The sequence below is a fragment of the Tenrec ecaudatus genome, chromosome 1, assembly GCF_050624435.1.
Source record: "Tenrec ecaudatus isolate mTenEca1 chromosome 1, mTenEca1.hap1, whole genome shotgun sequence".
Lineage (NCBI taxonomy): Eukaryota > Metazoa > Chordata > Mammalia > Afrosoricida > Tenrecidae > Tenrec > Tenrec ecaudatus.
The window spans coordinates 26,367,868-26,393,980 of record NC_134530.1 but is presented as its reverse complement, the minus strand read 5'-3'; the positions used below and the strand labels follow the sequence as shown (position 1 = coordinate 26,393,980).

Genomic DNA, 26,113 nt, shown 5'->3' with positions numbered 1-26,113 from the left:
ATGTCGGCCCAGAAACTCGTGACCTGCCTCTGCCGGGAGGGCGACCAGCACCTGGCCCTGGGACAGCCCCCTCTGGCCACTGCCTTCTACCTGGCCGCCTTCAGCTGCCACGCCCCCTCAGCAGTGCGGAGTGTGCGGGCGGCCCTGGCTGAGGCTCGGGGGGCAGCGGTGGTGGCCACCCTGGAGGCCTGGTGCCGCGGGGAGAGTCAGATCCCAGCCATCCACTGGGACGGCATGGCAGTGGTCTCCCTGACGGGGACCCTGGCCTCCGCCTTCCTGGCTGCTCTGTGTCCAGACCACCCAGCCTCGGTCCTGAACACGCTGGCTGGCCTGCTGGCCCACGGGCACCACAGGGAGGCTGCCCAGCGCTGCAATGTCCTGCTTGCCACCCACTCGCAGCAAGCCCTGGAGCTGCAGCTGACCCGAGCGCTGGCCTGGGTCCTGTCCCGGGACCAGGCGGCCGATGGTGTGGCCGACTACCTGCGGGCCTTTGGGGAGAGGCCCGAGCAGACGGCGGCCTTCATCCATGCCCACCAAAGGCCCTACCTCCCCCTGCTGGTCAGCACCCTGGAGGACCACATCTCAGGCCACCCACAGGAGACCAACTGCCAACGACTCATCGCCGCCCTGGGGCCCGGGGGCACCCGGAGCCACTCCCTCCCACCTGACAGTCTGCTCCAAGAGGGCAGGTACAAGGACTGCCTGGCGGCATGCAGCCGGGCCCTGGAGCCGGACGCAGCAGGCAGCCAGACCCCAGGTAGGCATGCTCCCTATGTCCCTTCACCCTTCCCTCTCAGCACGGGCAGCCCCAGTTGCCTCGTGTGAGAGATGAACAGTGGCTTGGCCCTGTCTAGGCCCGATGTGGCCCCTGGAGACAAGCCAGGGCTGTGAGAGGGCGGGGCTGTTCACCTGGTGTGAAGGTGACTCCACTCCAGCCTTCCTGAGGTCCTGTGTGGGGACATACTGGGGGGAGTGAGCTGCGGGGTCTTAGGGAGGCCTAGTGGGGGCTAGGGCTCACATTTCAAGACAGCCACGTCCCCCACCCCACAAGCACTCTGCAAACAAGCACCACCGAAGGCTTGCTCAGCATGCTTTGCAGAGCAGGCCATGCAAGCTCTGGCTCAGGACAGGTAGTCAGGGAAGGCTGCCTGGAGGTAGTGTCCATTCAGCTGAGACTCAACAAAGGTGTATCCTAGGAGGGCCAAGGAAATCATGCGAGGTAGTAGAGACAGAAGGACTCTGGGCCAGGGCTTGGTGCTCATAGGCCTCCTGGGGCCTTGGGGTTCTCTCCTCGGGGCAGTGGGATGGGGACATCAAGGCTGTACACTGTGGTATGAGACCATCTGAGTTGCACTTGAAAAGTGTCCTCAGGTGAGGTGTACAGAGTGCCTCAGGAGGAGCTGCCCGAAAACAGCCCCCTGGGAGGCCATGGCACATGGTGATGGTGGTCTGGATGGAGGAAGAGGGGTGGCTGAGAGGTCCCTGACTTGGGCATGACAAGACATGCTGGTGGTCTTCGTGGTGGAGAAAGGTGATGTCCAGGGGGTCAGGAGGGGGGCTTAGGAGTCCAGTTATAGCCGCCGGACTGGGGCAGAGGAGGACAGATGGACTTGGGACATGGGGGCTATGAGGACCAGCCAGTCTAAGATGCTGGTCCTCCTTGGCCCCTTCTGGCCCCTCCTTCTCAGCAGGGCTGTGCGGGGGTGGTAAGATGCACCCTGGCACCCAAGTCAGCCTAGCATGAACCGCGCACCCTCAGCACCCGGCTTGGCCTCTCTGTGCACCCCCATGTGCCTCCATGAGGGGGTTGCTGTGTAGCTCCCCGCCCACCCCCACCCCATGTGCACACAGGGCTGCACACAGGAGCATACACCCCCTGCAGAGGCTGTCCAGTGGGTCAGAGCTAGGCAAGAATTGAGTGCCAGTATGTCCCTAGCCACTCACACACGGCCCCCATGCAGGAGCAGCCAAGGAGGAGGAAGCCAGAAGGAGGAGGGGGCACCTGTGGGTCAGGGTGGGGGGGGAGCTGCACTAAACACACTACCTTGGCAAGCGTTTGCAGGGTGTGGCCCTGTGCACCCCCTGATGCCCCTGAGCAGTGGTGGGGATAGAAGCCAGGCAGAGAGCGTGTCAGGGATTGAGCTGTGTCCCCAGAACTAAGAGCGTGTGTCGACCTGCCGGGGGCCATGATGCTCAGTGGTGTGACAGACATGTGATGATGTAATGAGGCCATCATCCAAAGGAAGGGAGTTCTCCTGGGGCCAGCTTGGATCGTATAAGAGATCAAAAGAGGGAGAGGAAAATGAGACGGAATACTTACCTGGCAGGGGAGAGACCATGGTCACGAAGGTGGTTTTCCAGAGCGAGGCTTATCCATCGCACTCCGGATGTGCTGACCCCTGCGATGTCCCCAGATGTGGGAAACTCGACGGCATCATTTGTGGTCGTGGGGGACTGCGTTCACGCTCTCCCCTCTGAAGAAGACGACGACGACGAAGAAGAAGAAGAAGAAGAAGAAGAAAAGAGAGATGGAGAGACTTCAGTACCACCGAGAATGAAATTGATACTGTCAAGGATTTGGTCTTGCTTGGATCCACCATCAATGCTCGTGGAAGCAGCAGTCAGGAGATCCAAAGACGCGTTGCGTTATGTGAGTCTGCTCCACACGACCTCTTCAGAGCATTGGACAGCAAGGATGCTACTTTGAGGATGAAGGTGCTCCTGGCCCGGACCATGGCATTCTCCGTCGGCTCCTATGCATGTGAAGATTGACATGGAATAAAGAAGACGGAAGAAGAAGCGATGCATTCGAGTTGTCATGTAGGAGAAGCGTCTTGGAAGTGCCATGGACTGCTGAAAGGACCAACCAGGCTTTTTTGGAAGAAGTCCGGCCAGAGTGCTCCTCAAAGGCAAGGATGGCAAGACTTCGTCTCACATATTTTCAACATGCGATCAGGAGAGGCAAGTCCCTGGAGAGGGCCATCCTGTTTGGAGGGGCAGTGACAAAGCAGAAGGCCCTCACAGAGAAGGGTGGACACTGTGGCCGCAACAATGGACTGAGGCACAGAAACCATTGAGATGGCACAGGCTCGATAGGTATTTCCTTCTGTTATGTATAAGGTCATGATGGGTCGGAGCCAACTCGACAGCACCTAACAACAGCAAGAAAGACGAGCCGGGAGTGGCGCTTGTCTTTTGGACCCAGAGTCTCTGTGCTGAGAACCTCCTAGACCCAGGGGAAGATCAAGGTAATACGCATCGAGAGAGAGCTCCAGGAATGCTGAGCTCACAGGCATCGAAAGAAAACTGGTCTCTTCCCCCCAAGAGCTTTCCCCAGGAGCAGGCACCCTGAACCCAGACCTTAGACCCCTCAGCTGTGAGAGAATGCATGTTTGTTTGGTAAAGCGATCCACTTGTGGTATTGATGTTACCGCAGCACCAGACAAACGAGATCAGAGCTTTCAAGTAAGCCGGCACTGGACTGTGGGGAGATGCCAGGATCAGACATCCTCACTTTCATGGTCTGAGAGAACTCAGCAAATAGTCCAAGAATCCTGAGCTTGTCACAAAGTGGGGACCCTCCGTCGCCAATGCAGAGTGCCCAAGCCAGCCCTTCCCAGGGTGGAAGGAGGGTCCCCCAAGTCCCCAGCCCCACAAATGGAGGAACCACAAGAGAGATGCCTGCAGAGATCCTGAGCCCGCCTAGGGTAACACCACCAGTGAGCAATGCACTAGAGATTCTCAGTTCCTCCAACAGACACTGATGGGAACCCACGCAGCCCTGAAGCGGGCAGGGACTACCTCACCCTAGAATTGTGTTGCTAATTAGATCCAAGCCAGTGATGTCATGGGAGTTCCCAAGTCATCAACGCACAACACAGCCCTGGCTAACAATGTGGATCGAACAAGTCAATGTTCCCAAAACATGCATTTTACAAACCGGATATCCTGTAACAAGCATATCCTAGTTTTGAGGCTACTTACCAAAAGTCCTTGGGAATGTTTAACAAAGCCACCTAAATTTAGGGAAGATTCTTTGCCCACCTCAACAAAGAGACTCACATGGAGGTGTCAACTGATAACAGCACAATGCAGAATAAGAATCACTTTAACTCACCTTTCCTGGTAAATGTTACCTAATCATCCAGGTGGCCGATCTTCCCTTAGCACCTGGGGCAACCATCTCTCCTTTCCACAGTCTTCATTACGAATGGCTAGAGTGGGTGACTCAAAAAGCCAGGGCCGTCTCCTCACACCTGACTGATTGAACCTGCACGTGGGACAAATCCTCCGAGAAGCTCCACTACGTGAAAAGGACGGGAGGGAGTGTCCTGGCAATCGGCATAGCCTCGCTTGACAAAAGGAACACGAACTTGAAGCACTGGCAGATGAAGGTCAAAGACAATAGTTTCCAGAAAGGCTCCTGCCTGTGAAGAAATAAGACACCTTACCGTTGGACGGATGAACAGCATCGTGGAAGTGGGAGAAAAGAATTGGAGTTGTCGGCAATCTCGTTCCACTGGGTGTCACCTCACCATGGAGGTTCGGGGAACCCTCTGTCCACAACCCAGTGTCGCGTGGGGCAGATCTGCTGCACAGGACTGCCTGGAAGGCTTTAAAAGCAGAGGCGTCATTTTGACGGCGGAAGTGCGCCATGCCATGGTCTTGTCAACCACCTCATATGCAGGAGAGAGCTGGACAGTCAGAAAGGACGGTCAAAGGAAATATGATGCTCTTGAACTAGAAGAGCAAACCAATCCATCTGTTAAGGTTTATTGTGCCAACCTGGCCCATAAACACATGTGGGATTCATTGAAGGGCGGTTTAATTGAAAGGCAGAGAGATAAATGGCTCGGTGAGCCTCGCCTTTCTTATTCTCTGGTCTCTTGCTCCCTGATGGTCGGACCAGTGTGCAGCTGCCTTAGCCAGTTCCCTGCTTCAGCAGGCAAGGCTCACTTCCTGCAAGACATCCCTAAGGAGAAGTCGCATGGACCTACCTCGAGGCAGCCCTGGGTGCTGGAGCACCGGTGTGGAGACCCCTGCCAGCACTGAGATGCTTACACGCTCAGTGATTCGGTTTTCCTCCTGCAGTAGGCATCAGTGCATGTGTTTTGTGAGATAGAGGAGGACTTTGTAGATCAGTGTCAGACACATGGGCTTGGACTTACAGGCTTGGACTGGACTGGGTTGGGATGCTTTCTTAATGTATACTCACCCTTTATATAAAACTCTCTTAATACAGTATGAATGTCTGTGAATTTTGTTTCTCTAGTCTCCCACACAAACACATTGGCTTAGGAGGAATACGCCAGGGGGGTCCAGAGAGAGCAGGATGGCTAGACTTGGCTGCAGTTCCTGGGGCACATCGTCATGACCACTCCATCCCTAGATGCCACCAACAATGATGAGGCCCTGGAGGAGACGGACCGGTGCATCTTCTTTCCCTCTCGGTCTGCGGTTCTCACTCTATGCCCTAATGCCCATCTACTCCCAGTAAAATCCCAGGGTGCATTTCTTTCCTCTCCCATTTGCCCTATTGGCGTAAGAGAAAACATAAGAAACAATCAAACACCCTGTCTGGAGGAATGGCTAAGTGGACTCTGATACATACACACCACAGGACGTTATACATTCCTCCCCCCCAAAAAAACAATGATGAGACTGCCCAACCCCAGGTGACATGGGTGAGACTGGAAGACATCACGGTCAGCAAAGCTAGTCCATCCCATAAAGAAGACTATCCCATGGCACCATTGTCATAGAGGTTCAAAAAGGAAAGGAAACGTGGGGCTTGCACCGAAAAGAAGAGACTTTGAAGCCCATGCAAAGGCCAGGCCCGGGGGAGAGGGAACGAGAGGAGGTGGGTGGTGGCCAAAAACGAGAAAGAAAAGCAAGCCCCGTGCGCAGGACAGTTCCTGGGACCCTGTCACTGCTGACGCAGCAGGCTGTGCAGCTCGACAGAGCGTGGTCTTCCTGGGCGTGTGCGTGTGCATGCGCGTCCCACCAATAAGAGGGGACGAAAGAATCAGGACATTTCCTCACTTATCAGATCTGCACACTGGCGTGAGTGGTTCCACATGGAGGAAAAGTAACATTGAAATGGATTCCAATTCCTGGGTGACGCATGAGCCAGTTTCAAACAAACAAATGCCTGTATGCGTGACTCTCATTAAGATGTCTGCGTGCCTTTGGGCTTCTTACGGTATAAAAATTAGCGATCATAGAGGGAAAGAATATTAGTGCTGATTAAATGAAAGGCTTCTGTTGGGGCCCAAAACTGTAAAAATTGTAGCAAAGGAAGGACTCAAGCAGAAAGGAACTGTTTAGAGAATGATGATGGCAACAAATGCTCAAGTGTGCTCGACACGATGGATGGATGGATGGATGGATGGATGGATGGATGGATGGATGGATGGATGGATGGATGGATGGATTGTGATAAGAGTTGTACGAGCCCCCAATAAAATGATTTCAAATAAAATTAAAACTGTAGCAAAGGAAAGGGTAACCCAGAAACAGAGGCAGTGTTGGCCGACCAATGTGGGAGAGATGCATGTCCAGAGTGTGTGAAGAGGGCCAGCCGATCAGTAAGAGAAAACTCCAATCGAAGAATTGGCAAAAGCCTTTCCCAGGAGATAAAATACAGATGGCTAATAATAATCTAGGAAAAATGCTTACCATCATCAGTAATGAGGGAAATGCACATTAAAACAATGAGATGCCATTTCCTACCCGCCAGACTGGCAAAAAGGAACATTTTAATGTCTTTTTTTTTTAATGAATAAACTTGGCTAATAATGAGGAACACGAAAATTAAAACAAAATAGTAATATTTTATATCCTACCCACCCCCAGCTTGTCACAATGTTTCCATTCTAGCAAAGCGAATCTGGCGTTCATTTCTGGTGCAGTAACTGGGCTGTGCCAGTGCCCACGGATAACAATAATAATATTTGGACAAAATAGAAAAGGCCACTACTGAAGCCGTGAGACCGTGACAAGAGCAGACAGAAACGAGAGAGAAGGTGACCCCTGAAAGAGGAGGTCCTGACCAGGTATGATGTGCACGCTTGCAGCATTTTGACTGGGGACACTCCCCCAACTGTGCCACGGTTCAACAGGAAGCTGTCATTTTCACGGGCTTGGGATGTGTGTTAGTCCAGGTTGACTAGAGAAACAAAGTCATAGACACTCATATGAGTATAAGAAAGAGCTTTCTATAAAAGACCAATAGTCTATTGAGAAAACATCCCAGCCCAGTCCAGATCAAGTCCATAAGTTTGATATTAGCCCATGTGTCCTATATCAGTCTATAAAGTCCTCTTCAGACTCACACAACACAGGCAATGATGCTGAGTGCAGGAAGATCGCAGGCCATGAGTTGTTGGGGGACAGTTATTTTTACCACTTTGCCAAGCATGATGTCCTTTTCCGGGGACTGGTCTCTGGTCATAACATGTCCAAAATAGATGCGATAAAATTTTGCCCTTCTGGCTTCTAACAAGCATTCTGGACATACTTCTTCTGAGACAGATTTTTGTTCTCGAAAATCCAGTAAATATATACTCAAGGTTATATATATATTTGGCTCACCTGGACTTGTTTTAATTTTCTTCAGCTTCAAGCTGAACTTAGAAACGAGCAGTTGGTGGCCTGTTCCACAGTCATTCCTGGCCTCGTTTTGGCTGATGACAGTGAACTTCTCTCTCGCCTCTTGTCACAGATGTATGTAGTCAGTTGGATTTCTGTGTATTCCGGCTGGAGGAGTCCAGGTGTTCGGCCACGGTTTGTGTTGCTGAAAAGGGGTCGGCAATGGAAATGTCACTGGTCTTGCCAAGTTCTATGCCGCCTCGTGTCTGTCACCAAGGCCATCTGTTTCCAATGACTGGTCCTCTCTGTTTCCAACCTCCCCATGCCAATGACCAGTCATTGTCAATGCAACTTGGTTGCACGTTTGATCGCTTTCAAACCGAAGACTGGTGGGACTTAGTTACTAGAATTAGCAAAAATAAGAACTTTAAGGGAATTTTCGCAGCCCTGTGGGCTCGGTGTTGGATTACTAACTCCAAGGTCGACCGCTCAAACCCACCCACCCCTCCAAGGTGACTGTTCCCATATGGATTTTCAGCCTTGGAAATCCTAGACAGGGTCGATCTGTATCAGAAATGATCGGATAGCAGTGGATTTGGGGGATTTTATGATAAGTGCGTTCAGAAACTAAAAAGAATTATGGTCATAATCAATTGAACGAGATAGGAAGCCCTAGTTGCTCAATTAAACCATTTCATAAAATTCTAAAATGAAAAGTAACCAAAAACTTCTAAGCTTGAAAAGGGACAATAAGCGAAATGACAAAGTCTAAGCGATTGGAGACAGCAAAAGAAAGAGGTGGCAAATGGGACACGATGGCTCCGTCGGAATCTTCGTGCCAGTGGGAGGAGAATGGAAACCCTCTCAGTAGCCTGTGAGCCAATATCAAGAAGCCCAACGTGTGTATAATTGGAGTCTTGGAAGGAGTGGGGAGAAGAGGCTTCCTGGGGGGCGGGGGTGTAAATAAATACCCCTCCTAGAGCTCTCCTTTCTCTGCACCCCTCAAAGATCCAGGAACTATCTCCACAGTCCGGGATAGAGTTGCTTTTGTTCAGGTGTCAGTAACTGATCGGTCATTGACCGGGTGCCCCTAGTGTTAGCTGGTTGGCTGGTTCCCTCGGGTGCAAGAGACTTTCTCCCTGGCTCTGAATTTCACAGTAGCACTTACCCATGATGGCAGCAGTGCCAGCCAGGGGAGGGTTAGTTTGTGTACCGTTTTATTAGGGTGTCTGGCCCTCCACAGAGTGCTCTTTGGATGTGGTGGATTATTGCTCTTGTTGATGTTGGTGCAAATCTGGGGTTGCCCATGTAAAGGCACGTTGACATTTCTCTACAGCCCTAAGGTTCAAAGACCCGCCTAGCCCAGCGGCACTTTTTCCAGCGTGTAAAACCAGAGGAGGGGGTCCAGGAGCACAGGCCCCTGCCAGACCTGGGGGTTCCGAATTCTCCCAGGTGTGCACCCTGCCTGGGCCTTCGTGGGATGTCACAGCTCAGCTTTCTTTGCGAAACAGAACGCTGCAGTTCGGAGATGTGTCGTTGGGCCACTCAGCCCTACACCAGCATGATCACAGTGTCATTATTGCCAAGCCTGAGCCACACTGGGCGGACACCCAGGCCCTGCCCCGGGCACTGATGTGCATGAAGGAGTCCGCTCCTCCCTGCCCTGAGTGTCGACCTCCAGGCCCCCAGGACAGTGCGGAAAGAGCTGGCATGAGCCATCGCGGTTGGCGCAGAATGGCCCCTTCCCTGGGTCTGGCCTCTCTTTCAAAGAGGGGAGGGGGGTGCATGCCAGCGCAGTCCAGAAGAGGCCAGGGGCACTGTGGGGACAAACAGCTCCTACAAGGTGGCTGAGCCCAAGCTGCTGCTCTGACCACAAAGCCCCCTGCGGTCTTTACCAGAGCAGACTGCCTGGTCTTCCTCCCACTGACTGGCTGGTGGATTTGAACTGCCAACCTTGGGGTGAGCAGACCAATGCTTATCACACAGTGTCCTAGGATGCTTCTGACAGAGCCGTACAGCCCCATGCCCTCATGGCTGATCCTGATGAGGCAGAGTTGCACTGGGCTGAGAGATCAGAGCTCCAGGCTGTGGCCAGCAGCGGGTCCTACACCAGGTCTCCATTTGACTCTTCCCTGCTGCTGGGAGACAGCCAGGCTGTTTTGCTTTGGAGAGAGCTGGCTGTAGGAGGGGACGGGGGTTCCAGCCCAACAAACAGGACCCACGTCTCTGTCTCTCTCCTCAGGAGAGCGCCTGGCTGCCCTGCTGGTCACCCGAGCAGCCGCTGCCTTCTTCCTGGATGGCCGGACCCAGGACGTGCTGAGGGACCTGCAGGCGGCCTTTGGCAAGAGCCCGGCAGCGGCGCGGAGACACTTCCAGGCGCTGCTTTCAGCCGAGGACCGCGAGCGCATCCGGACCCGAGTGCAGGAGGCTGCAGACCTGGGTTTCGCCCGTTTCCGGGAGGCCGTGCGCAGCCGCCCCGAGCTGCGTGAGGACACCGGCCGCGAGCTGCTGGCCCCGGTGACCGGCGCGCTGCGCTTCCTGCTGCGTGTGGCACCTCCCAGGGCGCGGGCGACTCTGGGCGTCCGCTTGGCAGAGTGTCTGCTACTGGCTGGGGACACGGCGGGCGCGCGGGCGCTGTGCGAGCGCCTGCTGCGGCCAGGCGACCATCAGGATGACCCGCCCGTCCCGTGCGCCGCCGGCCCCCGTGCGCCCCTGCTGGCGCTGCGCGGCTTCTGCGCGCTGCACGCTGGCGACACGCGGCGCGCCCGGGAGGACTTCCAGGCGGTGGTGGAGCTGGGCGCCCCGCACCCCAGCGGCTGTGTCCGCGCGCTGTGCGGCCGCGGGCTCCTGCGCGTGCTGGATGGCAGCCCCTTCCTGGGCGCGCTGGACTATGTCACCGCCTGCCAGCTACTGCCGGAGGAGGCCCTGCTCGCCGCCAAGGCCTACGTGCCCTGGAACCAGCGAGGCCTACTGCTGACCGTGCTGCGCGAGGAGGGTCGCCGGATGTTGCAACGGAGGCCCGAGGCCAGTCCTGCAGGTGCAGCTGGCAGCCGGAAGGACGCAGGAGACAGGAGCAGTCCCGGAGGACAGGAAGGGTAAGGAAGAGTTCGGTCCCTGGGCGCCCAGCTTCGGACTAGGCGGGTGATGTGTCGCTTCCTGCTTTAGATGGATAAACTGAGGCAGGGAGGGACCAGCCCCTGAAAAAAGGTGGTCACGCTTGGTAGAGGTGTGACAGTGGACGCAAGCACAGCCCCAGAGTGAAGACGGTGTGCACAGGGAGGCTTACTTCTGCTGTGCATGGAGTTGGGGTCGGTCCCTGGGTCGCAGCCAGCGCCACCACATGGAACAAACGAAACTGAGATGAGACAGGGGCAGCAAGATCCCAGTGGCAGAATTCCATCGCCCCAGGAGGGAGACTTTCCATTCTGGCCCAGGTACCACTACTCATGCATTCATGAAGGCTGGCTGTTGCATCTGCACTAAGTGGGTTTCTGTGGGGCTTCCAGACTGAGAGAGGCTTGGAAGAAAGGCCTGGCGATCTTTAAAAAAAAAAAAAACAACTCACTGCCATCAAGTGGATTCCAACTCATAGCTACCCTCCAGGACTGGGTAGACCTGCCCCTGTGGGTTTCTGACATTAGAAAGTCTCCCCTCTCTCCCTGTCAATCCCAAATGAACTTCTGGGTGGTGGATCTGCAGTTTGGTTCCATAGTGTATGGGGGGGGCGGGGTGTGTCTCACCAGTAGGGGAAGGGGGAGAACAACACAGTGAGGCACAGAGCAGCTCCGTGGTTTCCACCACCACCACCCCACCCTGCCTCAATAGCCTTGATGGCAGATTTGGTGCTGGCGCCCAGATCTTAGGACCCTTGGTCCCAAAAAGCATGCTGTATGGGGGACTTCCTTTTCCCCTCAAGTCAGAAACGCAGCAGAACAGAAAAATGAGACAAAAGCCCACCCACGGGCCCATGCTTCACATGTCCTCCTCACCCTCTGTCTGTGTGCAGGGGTATCACAGATCACCGGCGGGTGCCTGTCACATGCACTCCCTCCCGATCCCGCCCTGGAGGAGGGCATGTTCAGCTTGTGCCAATGGCCTGGCCTGCCTGTGCCTGAGTCCGTATTTATTTGGGCAGCTCCACTTGCCTGGTGCTTGGTCATAAGCCATGGTGAGGATGGCACAAGATGGGGCGTATCGGACCGCTATGAGTCAGAACCCACTAGACAGCACCTAACAATATGGATAAGTCCTCCTCTCCGGGTCCAGATCCCTCCAGGGAGCAGCCCCCCACCCCCACCCCCGGGTCTGTTGGCAAGGTGCGAGGCTGATTCAAGAGCTTCCCCATGCTGCCAGCCTATCGGGGCACAGCGCTCAGTCTGGTCCTGTCTCCAGCCCCCTGGAAAGTCTTGATCTTGCAGTGGTTAACCGGAAAGCCATGGGTCCGCCCCTACTACCTGCTCCACAGAAGAAAAATGTGACCGTCTGCTCCTGGAAAGATCTCAGAACCCCTATTGGGCAGTTGCCCTGTCCAGTCGAGTCGCCACGAGTCAGAACCGACTGGACAGCAACAGGTTTGGACCGCCTGAGCGTGAACCAGGTGGCTCAGTTTGAGCAAAGTTAAAATGACTGTGGCAGCAGCCTCAGGGCAAGTTTAGATCCACCCCCACACGTATGCCCTGCCTCTGCCTCCTCGCTCCGGTGGCGTGCACAGTCCTGGGCGTGGGGGCTGTTGATCTTCAGTCTCTCTGAGAAGTTTTGGTTTTGAGGGTCTGGCTCCCTTTGGCAGCGGGGGTCGATGGATCATCCCGTAACTGGGTGCCGGGAGCACTCCATGGGCGGTCCTGAGTGTCATCACGTTAGGAAACGGAGGCCGGCTCTGCTCGGAGTGGGTGCTGCTGCAGACCATGTACGTGACCTCAATTCCACCTCTGTCATGTGTCTGCCCCCCAGGGATGGAATGAGAGGTGGGGTCGGGGACAGCTGAGCAGTCGAAGAAGCAGCAGCAGCCCCAGACCAGGTGTGAAGGGATAGGATTTACCTGTGACAACCTGGGCAGATGGCGGGGGTGCAGGGCGGGGCTAGCCCTCCCTCTGCTGTGCTTCTCTGCCGGCAGGGGCGCCCAGGGTGTGTACCAGCTGGCCATGCTGCTGATGGAGCTGGATCCAGATGATGAGGCCTCGCGGCTCCTGGCAGCCGACGCCCTGTACCGTCTGGGCCGCCTAGACGAGACCCACAAGGCACTGCTGGTGGCCCTGTCTCGGAGGCCCCAGGCGGCCCCAGTGCTGGCGCGGCTGGCCCTGCTACAGCTGCGAAGGGGCTTCTTCTATGATGCCAACCAGGTAAGGAGGCCCGTCAGGGAGGGGGCCAGCCGGAGGGCAGGGCACATCAGGCCGCCCCAGCTTCTCACGCCACGCAGGCACCACGCCTTGGAATCAGGCGAGCCATCTTCCAGCCCCAGTGCTGCCACCACCAGATGTGTCCTCTTGGCAGGTCTCTTACAAGCTCTCTGACCCTGGGTCTCTTCGCCTGTGCACTGGCCTCGCTGGGTGATGGTGGGAATGGCCGGAGCAAGTTCTCGGGCAGGTTTTCCACCCACAGGAAACAACAAATAGTTGCCCTCGAGGTGCCCCGACTCCTGGTGATGCCTCGTGGGTCAGAGTGGAACCGTGCTTGTAAGGGCTTGCAGCGCGGGCTGGTTGGGGCTGGGTTGGGTTTGACTTTGTTTGCAAAGCTGCCCCACAGTTGTGTTTTTTCTTTTTAAAAACCACACTCGCTGCCATCAGGTCAATTCCGACTCATAGCGACCCCACAGGACAAGGCAGAACTCCCACGGTGGGCTTCCGAGACTCCGTGACTCCTTACAGGAGTTGAGAGCCTGGTCTTTTTCCCACGGACCGGCTGGTGGTTTTGAACGGAGGACCCGGTGGTTAGCAGCCCAACACATAACCACCGGGTTGCTTTTGCCAAACCACCGTGGTGAAGAAATAAAGGCCAAGCGTCCATTGTAGACTGGGCTTCCCTCTAAGTCTTGCAGGTCCATGGGGCTCATCAATAAGCCCCCATGGACCTGGATGTGATCCTGCCCTCTCAGGGAGGCCCGTAAAGGGATCCCCAGGGGTCCGGGGCCCCCTGCCCGCTGCTTCCCTCTGAGACGGAAGGAGAACTGTCCCTGAAAGACAGCTTCAGCCTCACTTCAATATTCTAGAAGCCTCTGTTTGAAGGTTACAGTCTAGGGGGCAGCTCTCAGACTTTAGGCCCCACGGCTGTGGTCCTCAGGCCTGGTTTGATTCCAGAGAAGGTGCCATGTTCAGTCTGACCAGCAGAGGGCAACACCAGGCCCTCAGCGCTGGATGCTGCTGCAGTAGATGGTTCACCTTATTGGGAAGCTAGGGGCTCCCTGTCCTGGGGGTTTCTGAAGGCCACTCTCTGCCCTCCTCACTTTATAATGGGACAGCTCCTTTCCTGTCACTGCCTGGCTTGAATAGCCTGCGCCAGCGCTGTGAAAAGGAAGAGAGGGTGTGGGGACACTAAGGAGCTGCCCCCAAAGGGTACCCGCCCTGCCTGGTTGGCAGTCACTCTGTGCCTCTTCTACCCTGCCCAGGAGTGTCTGCCCTCTGTCACTCCAGTTAAAGGGAGACAGAGGGTGCCCCCAAAATGGCCTCGAGGGACAACGTCTCTGAGTGCCCTGGAGCCCTAAAAGCCAGTGAAGACCAAGCGGCTTGTGGGGACCTGGAACCTTGAGGGACAGGGGGGAGGTGCTGTGTGGCTACAGTCCTAGGGGAGATGGAGCAGGCGGCTGGGGAGGGCTGGAGTCCTGAGGACTAGTGAGGGCGGAAGGGCTGGGTGGGCTGGAGTCCCAGGTATGTCTTGGCTCTGTGGAGGACCCTGAGACACAGAGATCCTGGGAAGGAGGGGCTGACAAGGAAGGCCTGCTCACCTGCAGCTGGTGAAGAAGGTGGTCCGGTCCGGTGAAACTGCCTGCCTCCAGCCCACCCTGGACGTCTTCCACGACAGTGACCGGCAGCTGCTTCGGAGCCACTGCCACACACGGGCCACGGCCATCCTGAGGGCACGACCAGGTGGGGACGGTGGGGCCCAGGCCAGAGAGGCCATCGCCTACCTCTCTCTGGCCATCTTTGCTGCAGGTAAGGCAAGGCCCAGGTGGGACAGGTGGGGTGCAAGGTTCTGCAACGCTGGTGGTGAGGGAAGAAGGGGTCCAGTGAGGGGGCACTGCTCCCTCCCTCGCCCACTGCTGATAGGCTGACACAGGCCCCTGCATGAGCCAAGGTGCCAATTTGGGGCACTAGGGTCAGAGAGCACAGGGCCTAGTACGTGCCTGTTCACGATCCGTGCCATGGGGCAGTGGGAATTCCCTCAGGATGGACGAGCCTGGGCTCCCCACTGAGGGCACCTTGGGTCAATGCCTCAGAGCAGGAGGCTGATGATGGCATCATGGTGACAATGACATGGCGGTGATGTTGACGCAGCCGGTTGCCCGCATGTAGGCCTCACACCTGCTGGGCCTCCTGGCAGCGTTGGACCTGCATGGTTCAGAGGGGCTGCCCCAGTGAGCGGGGTGCTGTGTGGAAGGGCCAGCTCTTCCCTGTGATGAGGGCCCTGCTGCGGGCCAGGAGGTGACAGGGGAGGTGCCAGGGGAGCAGATGATCGCACACTGGGATACCCTTCCTCCCCACACTCCTGTTCTCCTGGGAGTTGGTTGGGTCAGTCCAACACTTAGTCACGGGGTCGGACCAGGTTCTGGACAGCCCAGCATTATAAGGGGAAAGAAGGAAACGTTCATGGAACCTCTAGACCTTGTCAGGCAGGGCCTTCTCTTTGGAGAGGAGCCTCCTGTGCTCCAAAGACGTGGGCTCCTCCTGCTGGCCTGGCCCCCAAGTCTCCTTTATACAGTGCCACCCCACCTTGCCCCAAGGGCCCAGACCCCTCCCCACCCCTCTTACTGCCTGTGAATGCCTCCTCTGACTGCCTCCTGCTGACACGCCCCTCCCTCCAGCCAGTGCTCCCAGCTCACTGGACTATCCCTTTACTTGCCTTCCTTCAGGGCCTTTGGGTTGTGAGCCCCTACGGTGAACCCCATAAGCTCCCCAGCCCTGGCTGGCACAGGGAGGGTGCAGTAGATGCTGGGCCAGAGGTGGGCACGTGCCCACCACCCCCTACCAACATCACGTCCTCCCTCCTCTAGGGGGTCAAGCCAGCGAGTCCCTCCTCGCCCGTGCCCGCTGCTACGGCTTCCTGGGCCAGAAGAAGACAGCCATGTTTGACTTCAACACCGCCCTGCGGGTCGAGCCAGAGAATGTGCAGGCGCTGTGCGGGCGGGCACTGGTGCACCTGGCCCTGGGCCACCAGAAGGTGCCAGAACCCTCCCCCCAGGCTGGGCATGCAAGGGGCTGGGAGGGAGACACTGGGACCAGGGAGCTCCCTTCTCACCCCAGAGGGGGCAGGGCAGGGCCAGACAGTAGGAAGCCCAGCAAAACCTCCATCTTCCCTTCCTGGCAGCACTGTGGGGTCGAGGGAGCCTTGTCTTGCCACCACAGCCGTTTCAGGGGGGCCTGCTGATGCCCTGCCCCTGTCTACAGGGGAGACAGAACGGCTATCACAGAGGGAGAGGGGTGGACCTTGCTTCAGACACACAAAGGGTCTCCCCGCTGCAAGCAGGTCCTCCATGGACACCAGGACCCCTCTGAGGGGCAGGGCAGGAAGTATCCCCTCAGCTGTATTGGCAGAGGTGCTGGGCCACCTGAAGCCGAGCAGCATCCTTCCCAGCAGGAAGGAGTGCCGGGATTGATTAGTGATGTCTGCCACAGGCACCGCACCACAGTTTCTGAAACCTTGGTCTGGGGTCGTTAAGAAGAAGAAGCGTTCAGGCTCATGGCAACCCCAGGTGTGTCAGAGTAGGACGGCAGGCCAGGCGACTTCAGAAGTCGATCACCAGGACTGCTTTCCAAGGCACCCTGGGTGGTGTCCCATCACCAACCTTTAGGTTAATAGCTAAGTGTGTTAATGCTCTGCACCTCGCAAGGACTCCATGAATATAGCTCACTTGCTGCTCAAGTTTAAATGTCTGTGCATTTAAGACCTTTGTGTGCAAAAACTGCTCTTACCCAGGTTATAAGGTTGGAGCCCCAGGCAGGTCAGTGAGACCTGTGAGGGGGAATGCTTGCCTGCCTGTGGGTTTCTTAGAGGACATCGACATTGACCATGGGCACACATATCGCACTGTGACTCTAGGGCCCTGCATCTCACCCTGTTGTTAGCCCACTCCTGCTGCCTAAATGCCCGCCTCGGTACCCTGTGGGGCTGGGGCAGACACGCTGGCCATTGAGCAATTAAGCGGCCTCTGCTGGCTCACTCCACCTCTCTGTGACCCCCTCGACCTTGAGTTGAAGGCAAGGTAGGGGTGGAAGGAGCATGGGGCACCCATGGTCCATAGATACACACACACACAAAGCCAGGTTCCAAGCTGAGCAGAGGAAGTACAGAGGGGGTGTCCCATACTGATGTCCCTGGGGCCACACCTCTCTGTAGGCTCCAGGGTGCAGAAGAGCTGCACCCCCACCTGTGCTGTCCACACCTGGCCGGCAGATCTGTCAGAATGCAGGGCAGGAGTCAGAGGGTCTACTCCAGGGTACAGGACAGGGATCCAACCAAAAGGCCATCCCAGGGGCAGCCACAGCCAATCTCTCTCTCTCTCTCTCTCTCTCTCTTTCTCTCTCTCTCTCTCTCTCTCTCTCTCTCTGAAAGCTTCCTGCAACAGGGCACATCAGCTGAGCACAACCTCCCTGATAGGTAACAAAAGTCCCACCCACCTGCTGCTTTCCTGGATAAGAGCCCAGCCCAGATGCAACCTGGCTGCTCAGATTTCCTCGTTCCCTAAAAGCAGGACTCCTCAGGAAAGAGTCCACCCCAGATGCCATTCAGATGAGAGCCTCTCACATGGGGCGTGCTTCTGCTGAGCAGGGTAACATGCCCAGAGCTCCCTGTCTGGAGTTCTTTGATGTCCGTGGAGCAGACAGCCCAGCCAGGGCACGGCAACTGGTGCACGACGTTTGGTTGGGTCCCTGAGGTCTTTGGCAGACCCAGTATCTGTTCCTCCTGGGCCTCAGGAAGAGGGCCGTAATGTCAAGTGCTCAGCTCGAATCTGGCCATGATGCAGGCCTACTGCACAGCATCTCAGGCTCCCATGGATGTCTGCTCCAAAAGAACCCTTCCTGCTGGAGTTTAAATACATCGTGACAAGCCTTGTGCTCTGGTCCTGAGAGCGTACCTGGCACTGACCCTCTGAACAAGATATAAAGGGATCCATCAACAATATGGACAAGGACTGACTTGTCACCAGAAACAATGGAGGTCAGAAGACAATAGAATGGACATACTGTAGATGCCCAAAGGGGGCGGGGGGGAATCCGATTGGAATTCTGTGCTGTTTTAAGATCCTTCGAGAATGGCATGAGATGTGTAACATTCTCAGAGTCATGAAAGCTGAGAATTAATTGGTCAACAGACCTGCACGAAAAGAAACGGAAAAGGAACTTCGGGAGATTGAAGAGAGTTGACACCAGAAGGAAATTCTCTGCCGGAAGAAATAAAGAGCGTAGTTAAATACAGAAAAACTGAGCAGACGAAAAAGGAATTCAAAAAATGTGTGTGTGTGTGTGTGTGTGTGTGTGTGTGTGTGTGTGTGTGTGTGTGTGTGTGTGTAAAGGCTTTTGTGGCCTGTGGAACAAGTCCGCGCAGTACAGTTGTGGTACGGTGAGTTTCTCCCCGTGGCTTTTGCTCTGGTCCTTTGGGAAAACAGATGGAGAGATCCTCCCCCCCCCTCGCCCCTGAATCCAGAGGAGTGAGCTTTGCAAGGGCAGGGTTGGGGCAGGGGTTGGGGGGTGGGCAATGTGGCCCTTCAGAGGTCCCAAGGAGAAGTCAGAGTGAGCACACAGATCTGACTCATGTGGACCCTAAAAGCCAAATGAGGGCGCCTGTCTCCCGACTCTGCTCCCTCCCCACAGGTGCCCCCAGGGGATGACTTCTCCCTCCTCCCTGGCCCCCTTCTCCTTACAGGAGGCTGTGGAGGACATCGCCTCTGCCCTGAAGTTAGACCCGGGCACTGTGGTCCCTGAAATCCGCTCGCTGAAGCCAGAAGCTCAGGTCCTCATCACCCAGGGCCTTTACACCCGCTGCCAGGCTCTCCTCAGCCAGCCGCTGGACACCGGGACGCCCCTCAGCGACGAGGACACACAGGGCCTCGTTGCCGCTGGAGAGGCCCTGGTTAAACTCGACCCCCAGCAGCCAGCCTGGCACCTCCTGCTCACCGATGCACTCCTGTCTGCAGGTAAGGAGCCCAGCGTCTGCCTGGGAGCCGTTCTTCTGTGTATATCTTTCAAGAGCTATGATCGAGGGTCCACAAGACACCAGGCCCTGTTCTAGGGAGTATTGCTGAGGTCTGTCTGCAGAAGCCCACCAGTGTGGAAAGACAGTGTCCATCCGTCCTTGTTATCCGTGGGACCACCGGTTGTCTTGGAATCAGTCCCGGTCCTGGCAGAATAGGACTGAGCTCGATAGGGTTCAGAGAGGCCGATTTTGCCGAATAGGTCGCCAGCCCTTTCTTCCACAGTGCTTCTGGGCACCCTTGAACCCCCAACCTTTCAGTTAGCAGCTGAGCATGTGAAGAGCCGGCACCTCCCGGGACTCCTGTGGGAAGTAACTATGTTCTAGATCAGGGGTTCTCAGCCCCTTTGGGGGTCGAACCACCCTTTCATAGGGGTCGCCTAAGACCATCAGAAAACATAGTTCCAATGGTCTTAGAAACTGAGACACGGCTCCTCTATCCGTCTCCAGGCGGGTCCGCCCACATGCAGAGCCGCCCACATATGAGGACCCGGCGTGAAGACTGTGTACACCATGCTTCAAGACAAAACTTCATTGATTTGTCATTAGAAATAAATATTTCACAATCTATAATGACATACTGTTTTAGTGATGAATCACTATGCTTTCATGCTGTTCAATTTGTAACAATGAAAATGCATCCTGCATATCAGATATTTACATGATGATTCATAACGGTAGCAAAATGACAGTGATGAAGTAGCAATGAAAATCATTTTATGGTTGGGGGGGGGGAGTCACCACAGCACGAGGAACTGTATGAAAGGGTCGCGACTTTAGGAAGGTGGAGAACCACTGACTAGACAGTGACCTGAGAACTGGGTTTGCCAAACGCCAAGCCAGCCACGCCTCAAATTCGCTGGGAACCTGTGTGCAGAACGACTTCAGGACAGCAAGCCCTGGAGGCAGCGGGGGTTGGCTATGGGCTGAGCTGCAGTCCTGGGAAACTACCACCTGCTCTCTGGAAGAAAGACGAGGCTTTCTACTCCTCTGAGGATTTATTTCAGTCGTCTCAGAAAACCACGGGGCCAGTTCTACGCTGCCCTGTCGCCCGCATGGCAGTGTGTGTGGCCTTGGTTTGGGCCCCCGAGTGGCCATGAAGGCTGCCTTCCAAACATGCCGTGACTGTGGACTCAGGAGTTACAAAGACACCAGCACGGAGCCCTCGGGTGACAAGGCCCAAGTGTATGTATCACTTGGAGGAGCCCCCATGGGGTAGTGAGTCACCCATGCAGCTGAGAAGAACAGAGGCAGCAGTTCAAACCCACCAGCGGCTCCTCGGGGAAGATGAAGCTTTCTGCTCCCGTCAAGGCTCAGAGCCTCAGAAGCCCACGGGTGCGGCTCCGCCCTGACTTGTCAGGCGGCCGAGAGTCACTGAGGGTGGGGATGGACACGATGGCAGTGCGTACCTCTTCATTTGCAGGAGAGATACTACCTTTCCTGACCTATTCTCCATGCTCCCTGATGAACCTCCCGCCCTATCAAGCAGGACGTGGGCCATTCGTAGTGCGCCTCTGTCCGGCTCCTGCCTCTGGGGCTGGGCCCACTGGGCAACCTCCAGTCGGCCGCCCAGGCTCCAGGCTCACTGCAGAGCACACTTCCCAGGGGCCCCACCTCTCTTAGCCCCGTGCCCAGGTGGACAGTCTGTTGACGGACCTTCTAAACCCCAACAGGCAGCTTCCAGGAGGCTGGCGCCCGCCTGCAACAAACCCTGCACTGCGAGGCTGCACCGTCAGATGCGGCCCAGGCCCGGCTCGGCCTGCTCCAGGTCAAGAAAGGAGAGGCGCTGGCTGCAGCTCGGAACCTGCAGGGCCTCCTGGAGAGGGACTCCAGGGATCTCGGCTTCCTGCTGGGCCTTCTGGAGGCCACGGAGCGGCAGGCCCTGGTCCAGGTGGGTGACAGCAGCCCCTGGCCCCCCTCCCAGTACCCTCCCGCCCTCAAGCGCATGCATGTCTTTGTGGCCACCTCTTTGCCCTGTTGGTGAGGGAGCAAGTCCTGCTCTCGGGGTGGCCGAACCCGTGATACCTGCTCCCAGAGAGAGAGGGTCAACAGTAGCTTATGAGCCACGTGTACGTGCACAGCCGAGCAGAGCAAACAGCGAGGAAGTGTGGAGGCAGGCTGCGTAGTAACAGGAGAGTGTGCTGCTTGAGTCCCCACTGGGGGAGGTGACTGGCTCAGCTCAGTAACTTCTCAGGCTGGCTTCAGCAGAGAGTGTGCTGGCCCCACCCCACATAGGGAGGGTGGGATGGCTGGGGAGGTTCATCTTCAGAGCAGAGGGGGAAGACACTGTGGGGAGGCCAGAGGAGGCCCTCCTGATTTTACCAGATATCAAGGCACACGTGACATGGAGCCTTGATCTTGGGTTTCACCCCACTCCATGCTTTGTGTCTCAGGCTGGCTCCCTGACCCAAAATAGACATGATTTGGGAATGGGGCGGGGTGTGAAGAGAGGGCACTCAGATCTCCCCAGCTTAAGTCCTGTGTTAGGCCGGGTTGATTTGAGAAACAAAATGCAGAGAAACATATGTGTAAGAGAGAGTTTTATGCCAAGAAGTAATTATATATCAAGCAAACACCTCAGGCCAGTCCAGACTAAGTCCATAAGTCAGCTACTAGTCCATCAGTCCCTCTTCAGACTCACGCAGCCACATGCAACGATGCAGAATGCAGGGAGATCCCAGGCCGGTGGATGCAAAGTCTTGTGGATCCAATGGCGGTAGCTGCAACACAGGACTCACTCAGGTGGTCGCATGGCTCCACATGGCTTGTCAACAAGAAGATGAAGCAGAGAGAGAGAGAGGGAGGTACCCAGGAGCCTCCTATGAAGGGGCCACGCCCACAAGAAGGCATCATCAGGCTGTGGCCTGACTGGCAGGCTAGACTCCACCCCTTCACTCCTATCTTCAAGTCGACATGAAATTAACATGAATAATCACTACCACAAGCCCCCCAGAACCTATTGCTCTGCTTGCATGGGGCATATGGGTCACAATGACTTGGGGTTGGTAGAGAAAGGAAGGCCCCTCCCGAGAGTTCAGCTGAGCCAACCAGAAGCACTTTGTTACCTGACCTCCAGCCCCAGTCGGAGGGGCAGCACCTGCTCCAGGGAGCCGGGGGGAGACGGTGGTTCTGCAGGTGATAAGCCAGGTCAGAGGCCAAATTCACTGCCATCGAGTCGATACTGCGCCCAGTGACCCTCTAGGAAAGGACAGAACTGCCCCCGTGCGTTTCTGAGACGGTAACTCTTTCCAGAACCAAGCTCACTACCATCAAGTTCATATCAACTCGTGGCAGACCCTCCAGGATAGGGTAGAACTGGCCCCATGAACTGCTGAGGCTGTGACTCCTTACAGGTGTAGAAAACCTCCTCTTTCCCCCAATGAGTAGCGGGTGGTTTCCAACTGACGACCTTGCAGTCAGCAGCTCAACACAAAAGCACTGTGCCACCAGGGCTCCTCCTGAAAGGGACTCTGGGCTGTGAAGTCACTGCCTATTTGATAAGCTCACTTTTCATCCGATCTTTACTTGACATGAAGTGACCGGGTACCTCCGGTCAGGTGTGGGCAACAGAGCAGGAGCGGCACGGGAGGTGAGACAGGCCGTGAGGGAGGGTGGTCACTTCAGAGAGGATTGGTAGGGTGGACGGGTGACCCTAACACAGGGCAGCCAGGGGTGAAAGCTCACTGGGGAACAATCAAGTGTCCAGGAGGCGGCCAGAGAGCAGGCCAGGGGATGGCAGAGGATTTAAGGTAGGGAAAACTGGGGCATTCAAGAACTGGGGACCCAGCCAGACAGCTGGGGTGTGCAAGAAATGGAGAGGTGGGGCCGTGAAGTCCCATCAAGCCCTGATGTTAGTGGATTTCACTGAAGAGTCAATGTGAGAGGGGAGGGGTAGAATGGAAGATGTCCTGTCTGGAACAAGGGACCGTGGCGATCACTCTGTCCTGCCCTGCTGAGGAGCATGAAGGGACCACCAGGTGGAGGCAGGGAGGCCAGTGCGGTGCCTGGCCCTGCGGGAATGACCCCTAGCGCCACCCTGGTGAAACCCTGGCAGTCACAAATGCCAATCACAAGCAAGGCAGCTCAAGCACAGGAGGCTCGGTCCCTAAGTCTGGGTCACACAGCTGGGGCGGGAGGGGAGGGAGTATAACTCAGGCCCAGTGCTTTCCCCTGCTCCCACCCAGGACCTCAGGGGGGTTGGAAGGTTGAGGGTGTGGCCAGTTGATAAGGATCAACTGTTTGTCTCCTCTTCTTGGAGGGAGGAGCTGTGTAGTGCAAGGCTGGGAGCACTGGGTGGCCCTTGGCTGCAACCGGAAAGAGCAGAGGGGCAAGAAAGAGGCAGGCCTCATTCTTGAGGCAGTGGGAGCCACTGCTGGTTCTTGGGGCGAGCAGGAGCCCCACAAGGCAAGCGGCTGGGTCTGTGGGGAGTTGGGGTGATTACATTCATAAATGACTGAAGAGCCAGGGCCAGAAAGAGGAGATGAGGGGCTGAGGCACATCTGGGAGTGAGGTTGGTCCCCACTTCGGCGGGAGTGCAGGCAGCAGACCTTGCCCTGAAGTTCCCAGGGAAAGGCAGGCAGTTCACAGCCCTGGACAAGAACCACTCAGGGGAGCATGGTTCCAGAAAGGAAGGGGGAGGAGTCAGGGCTAGAACGGAGGGGCCAGATCCAAGGCTGAGGGAGAGGAGGGTGTGGGAAGTGGAGGGGGCCTTGCAGACTGGAGGGCTTGCAGGGGGGTGTTAGGGTTGCAGGAATGTGGGGAGGGGAGTCTCTGTGCGTCCCACCCCCAGTCCCTCCAGAGAAAGCTGGCAGCCTCTTTGCGCACAAGCGACTGAGATGGCGGGGTTCAGGCCTGTGGGGGCTGTGGCATTTAGGCAGGCTTCCCTTTCTGTCCAGGCCGCCGCCCAGGAAGCGCGCACCTTCATGGACGCAGGACTCCCGGGTCAGGCGCTGGGCTTCTGCTCGCTGGCCGTCCTGGCGGATGGAGACAGCGCGCACTGCCGGCGCGCCCGAGCGGCCTGCCTGGCCGAGCTGGGGGAGTTTGACCGCGCGCTCGGAGACCTGGACCACGTGCTGCAGAAGGGAGTAGGGCCTGAGGACGTTGCGACTCAGGCGGAGGACTTCTGCACCCGGGGCCGCCTGCTGCTGAGCCTGGGGGACGAGGCCGGGGCCGCAGGGGCCTTCGCCCAGGCCCTCAAGCTGGCACCCTCCCTGGCTCTGAGCAGCCTGCGGGAGCGGCCGGGCAGGGCCCCCACCGCCCGAGTATTTCAACGCCATGGGCAGCGCTGCCTGGAGGCCCAACGCCACCCAGAGGCCTGGGCAGCGGCCGAGAGCGGCCTGCTTGTGGACCCGGAGCACGGTGGCCTGAAGAAGCTGAAGGCCAGGGTTCACAGGGAGGCGTCCTCCGGCTGCCTTCTCCACTGACCCCTCCCCAGCCAGTCCTGGACCACCCTGCCCTTTTCACCAGAGTCCCTGAGTGTATCAGCCACCCTGAACCATGTGGGCAGTGGGCACTAGACAAACGGACTCCCACCTTTCTGCCTTGGAAGTTGTTGGCAGTCTGGGTAGACTGGAGTAACAAATCCAGGGACACTCATATTTGTGTAAGAGAGAGGTTTATTTAAAAAGAGAGAGAGCTTTATATCAAAGAACAATTGCATATTAAGAAAACATGCCGGCCCAGTCCAGAGCAAGTCCTTAAGTCCGACATTAGCCCATATGTCAAACACTAGTCTATAAATTCCTCTTCAGACTCGGGCAGCACATGCAACGATGCCGAATGCAGGAAGATCACAGGCCGGTGGGTGGAAAGTCTTATGGATCCAGTGGAGGTGGATGCATCTCAAAGCTGTCACGTGTCTCCACATGGCGGCTCCTGCTCTCTGGGTGTCTCAGCAGCAGGAAATGGAAGGCAGAGAGAGAGTGTGTCCGGCCTCCAGTGAGCTATTTATCTCCATCATGCCTCCAAATGAGGTCATCCAGCTGTGACCTGATTGACAGGCTAAACTACACCCCTTCCTCTTAAGACCCTCAAATTGATAGATTATGTAACTACCACTGAAATAAAGCGGTAGGGGGGTCTTCCCACAGGTGTGACAAGACAGCCTGGGGCTCAGACCAGAAGGTCTTAGGGTTCTCAGGAGGAGCTGGGCCAGGGAGACACAGACAGAAAGATCTGTATAAGGAGTTGGCTCCTTGACTATGGGCCGTGAGAAAGCCAAACTTGGTAGGTCAGGCAACAGGCTGGAGAGTCCCACAGCCAAGCTACAAATCTATTTGTTGTCCAGACACACAAGACTCCCTGAGACAACCCCTTCAGCATCTGACAATGTTTCAAAGCTCTGCATGAGATCCCCGCCCCCTATCCCCCACCCCCACCCCCCACCCCATGGTACTGGCAGCCTGAACATGCGCATCCAGCCTCCTAAAATTGGGAGAGAATAAATCAATCTGCTAAAGCCATCCAGCGGGGGGATCTCTGGGAGCAGGAGATGACCAAACGTGCCCCTAACAACCACAGTGCTCATTTCCACAGGAGGCTGCGCCCCCGGCCGTACCTGGTGTTTACAACCACCTCCTCCAGCCCCCACTCCAGGGTCCCTGCTTCCGCTGTGGGCAGCTTCCCCGCTCACAGCTGGACTGTCTTGGGCTCCCTCTTCCCCAGTTTCACTTCGCGCCTGTCTTCGCTGCCCTTCTCTCTGCTCCCCATGCTTCCGTGGGGTGCAGGCCTCACAGAGCTCCACCTTCCCTGGGTTGAATCACATCCCCAGAGCATCTGTGGGACTCCTCACCCCTGTGGCCTGTTTGGAAAGAGGATCTTTGAAGCTGGTAACTGGGGTGCTCTCAGAGTTCAGGGTCCTAATCCTAAGCCTTCCTAGTGGCACCTTGTGAAAGAGAAGGACAGACAGTCACAGACAGGGGAAGGCAGTGGCCAAGTGATGACAGAGGAAGACGAGTCTCGCCAGCACAGGAATGCCAAGGCCTGCCTGCTGCAGCCCCAGGAACTAGGAGACACGGCACAGTTGCTCTCTGAGTCCCTGGAAGGAACCAACAGGGCAGGCATCTTGAGGTCAGACTCCCAGCATCCAGAACCTTCTGTTCTTAACAGCCATCTATGGGGTGGG

General features: G+C 56.6%; 1 protein-coding gene and 1 non-coding gene across 2 annotated transcripts; both read left to right on the top strand.

Moving 5' to 3' along the window:
* On the top strand, positions 1-24,413 carry TTC34 (tetratricopeptide repeat domain 34). The gene is made up of 8 exons (XM_075558350.1): positions 1-757; positions 9,833-10,685; positions 12,704-12,929; positions 14,534-14,735; positions 15,794-15,960; positions 18,664-18,934; positions 20,664-20,881; positions 23,886-24,413. Exons 1-8 carry the CDS (start codon positions 1-3, stop codon positions 24,411-24,413), a joined length of 3,222 nt encoding a protein of 1,073 aa, XP_075414465.1.
* On the top strand, positions 2,313-2,475 carry LOC142437958 (U1 spliceosomal RNA). The gene has a single exon (XR_012782455.1). It is a non-coding gene; the product is annotated as a U1 spliceosomal RNA (small nuclear RNA).
* Positions 24,414-26,113: the final 1,700 nt, after the last annotated feature.

What these genes read in the sequence shown, in the direction of transcription:
- TTC34 (XM_075558350.1), top strand. Translation starts at nt 1, where the DNA reads ATGTCGGCCCAGAAACTCGTGACCTGCCTCTGCCGGGAGGGCGACCAG. An exon ending in AGCAGGCAGCCAGACCCCAG is followed by an intron (nt 758 to 9,832) that starts GTAGGCATGCTC and finishes CTCTCTCCTCAG; the next exon opens with GAGAGCGCCTGGCTGCCCTG. An exon ending in TCTGGCCATCTTTGCTGCAG is followed by an intron (nt 14,736 to 15,793) that starts GTAAGGCAAGGC and finishes TCCCTCCTCTAG; the next exon opens with GGGGTCAAGCCAGCGAGTCC.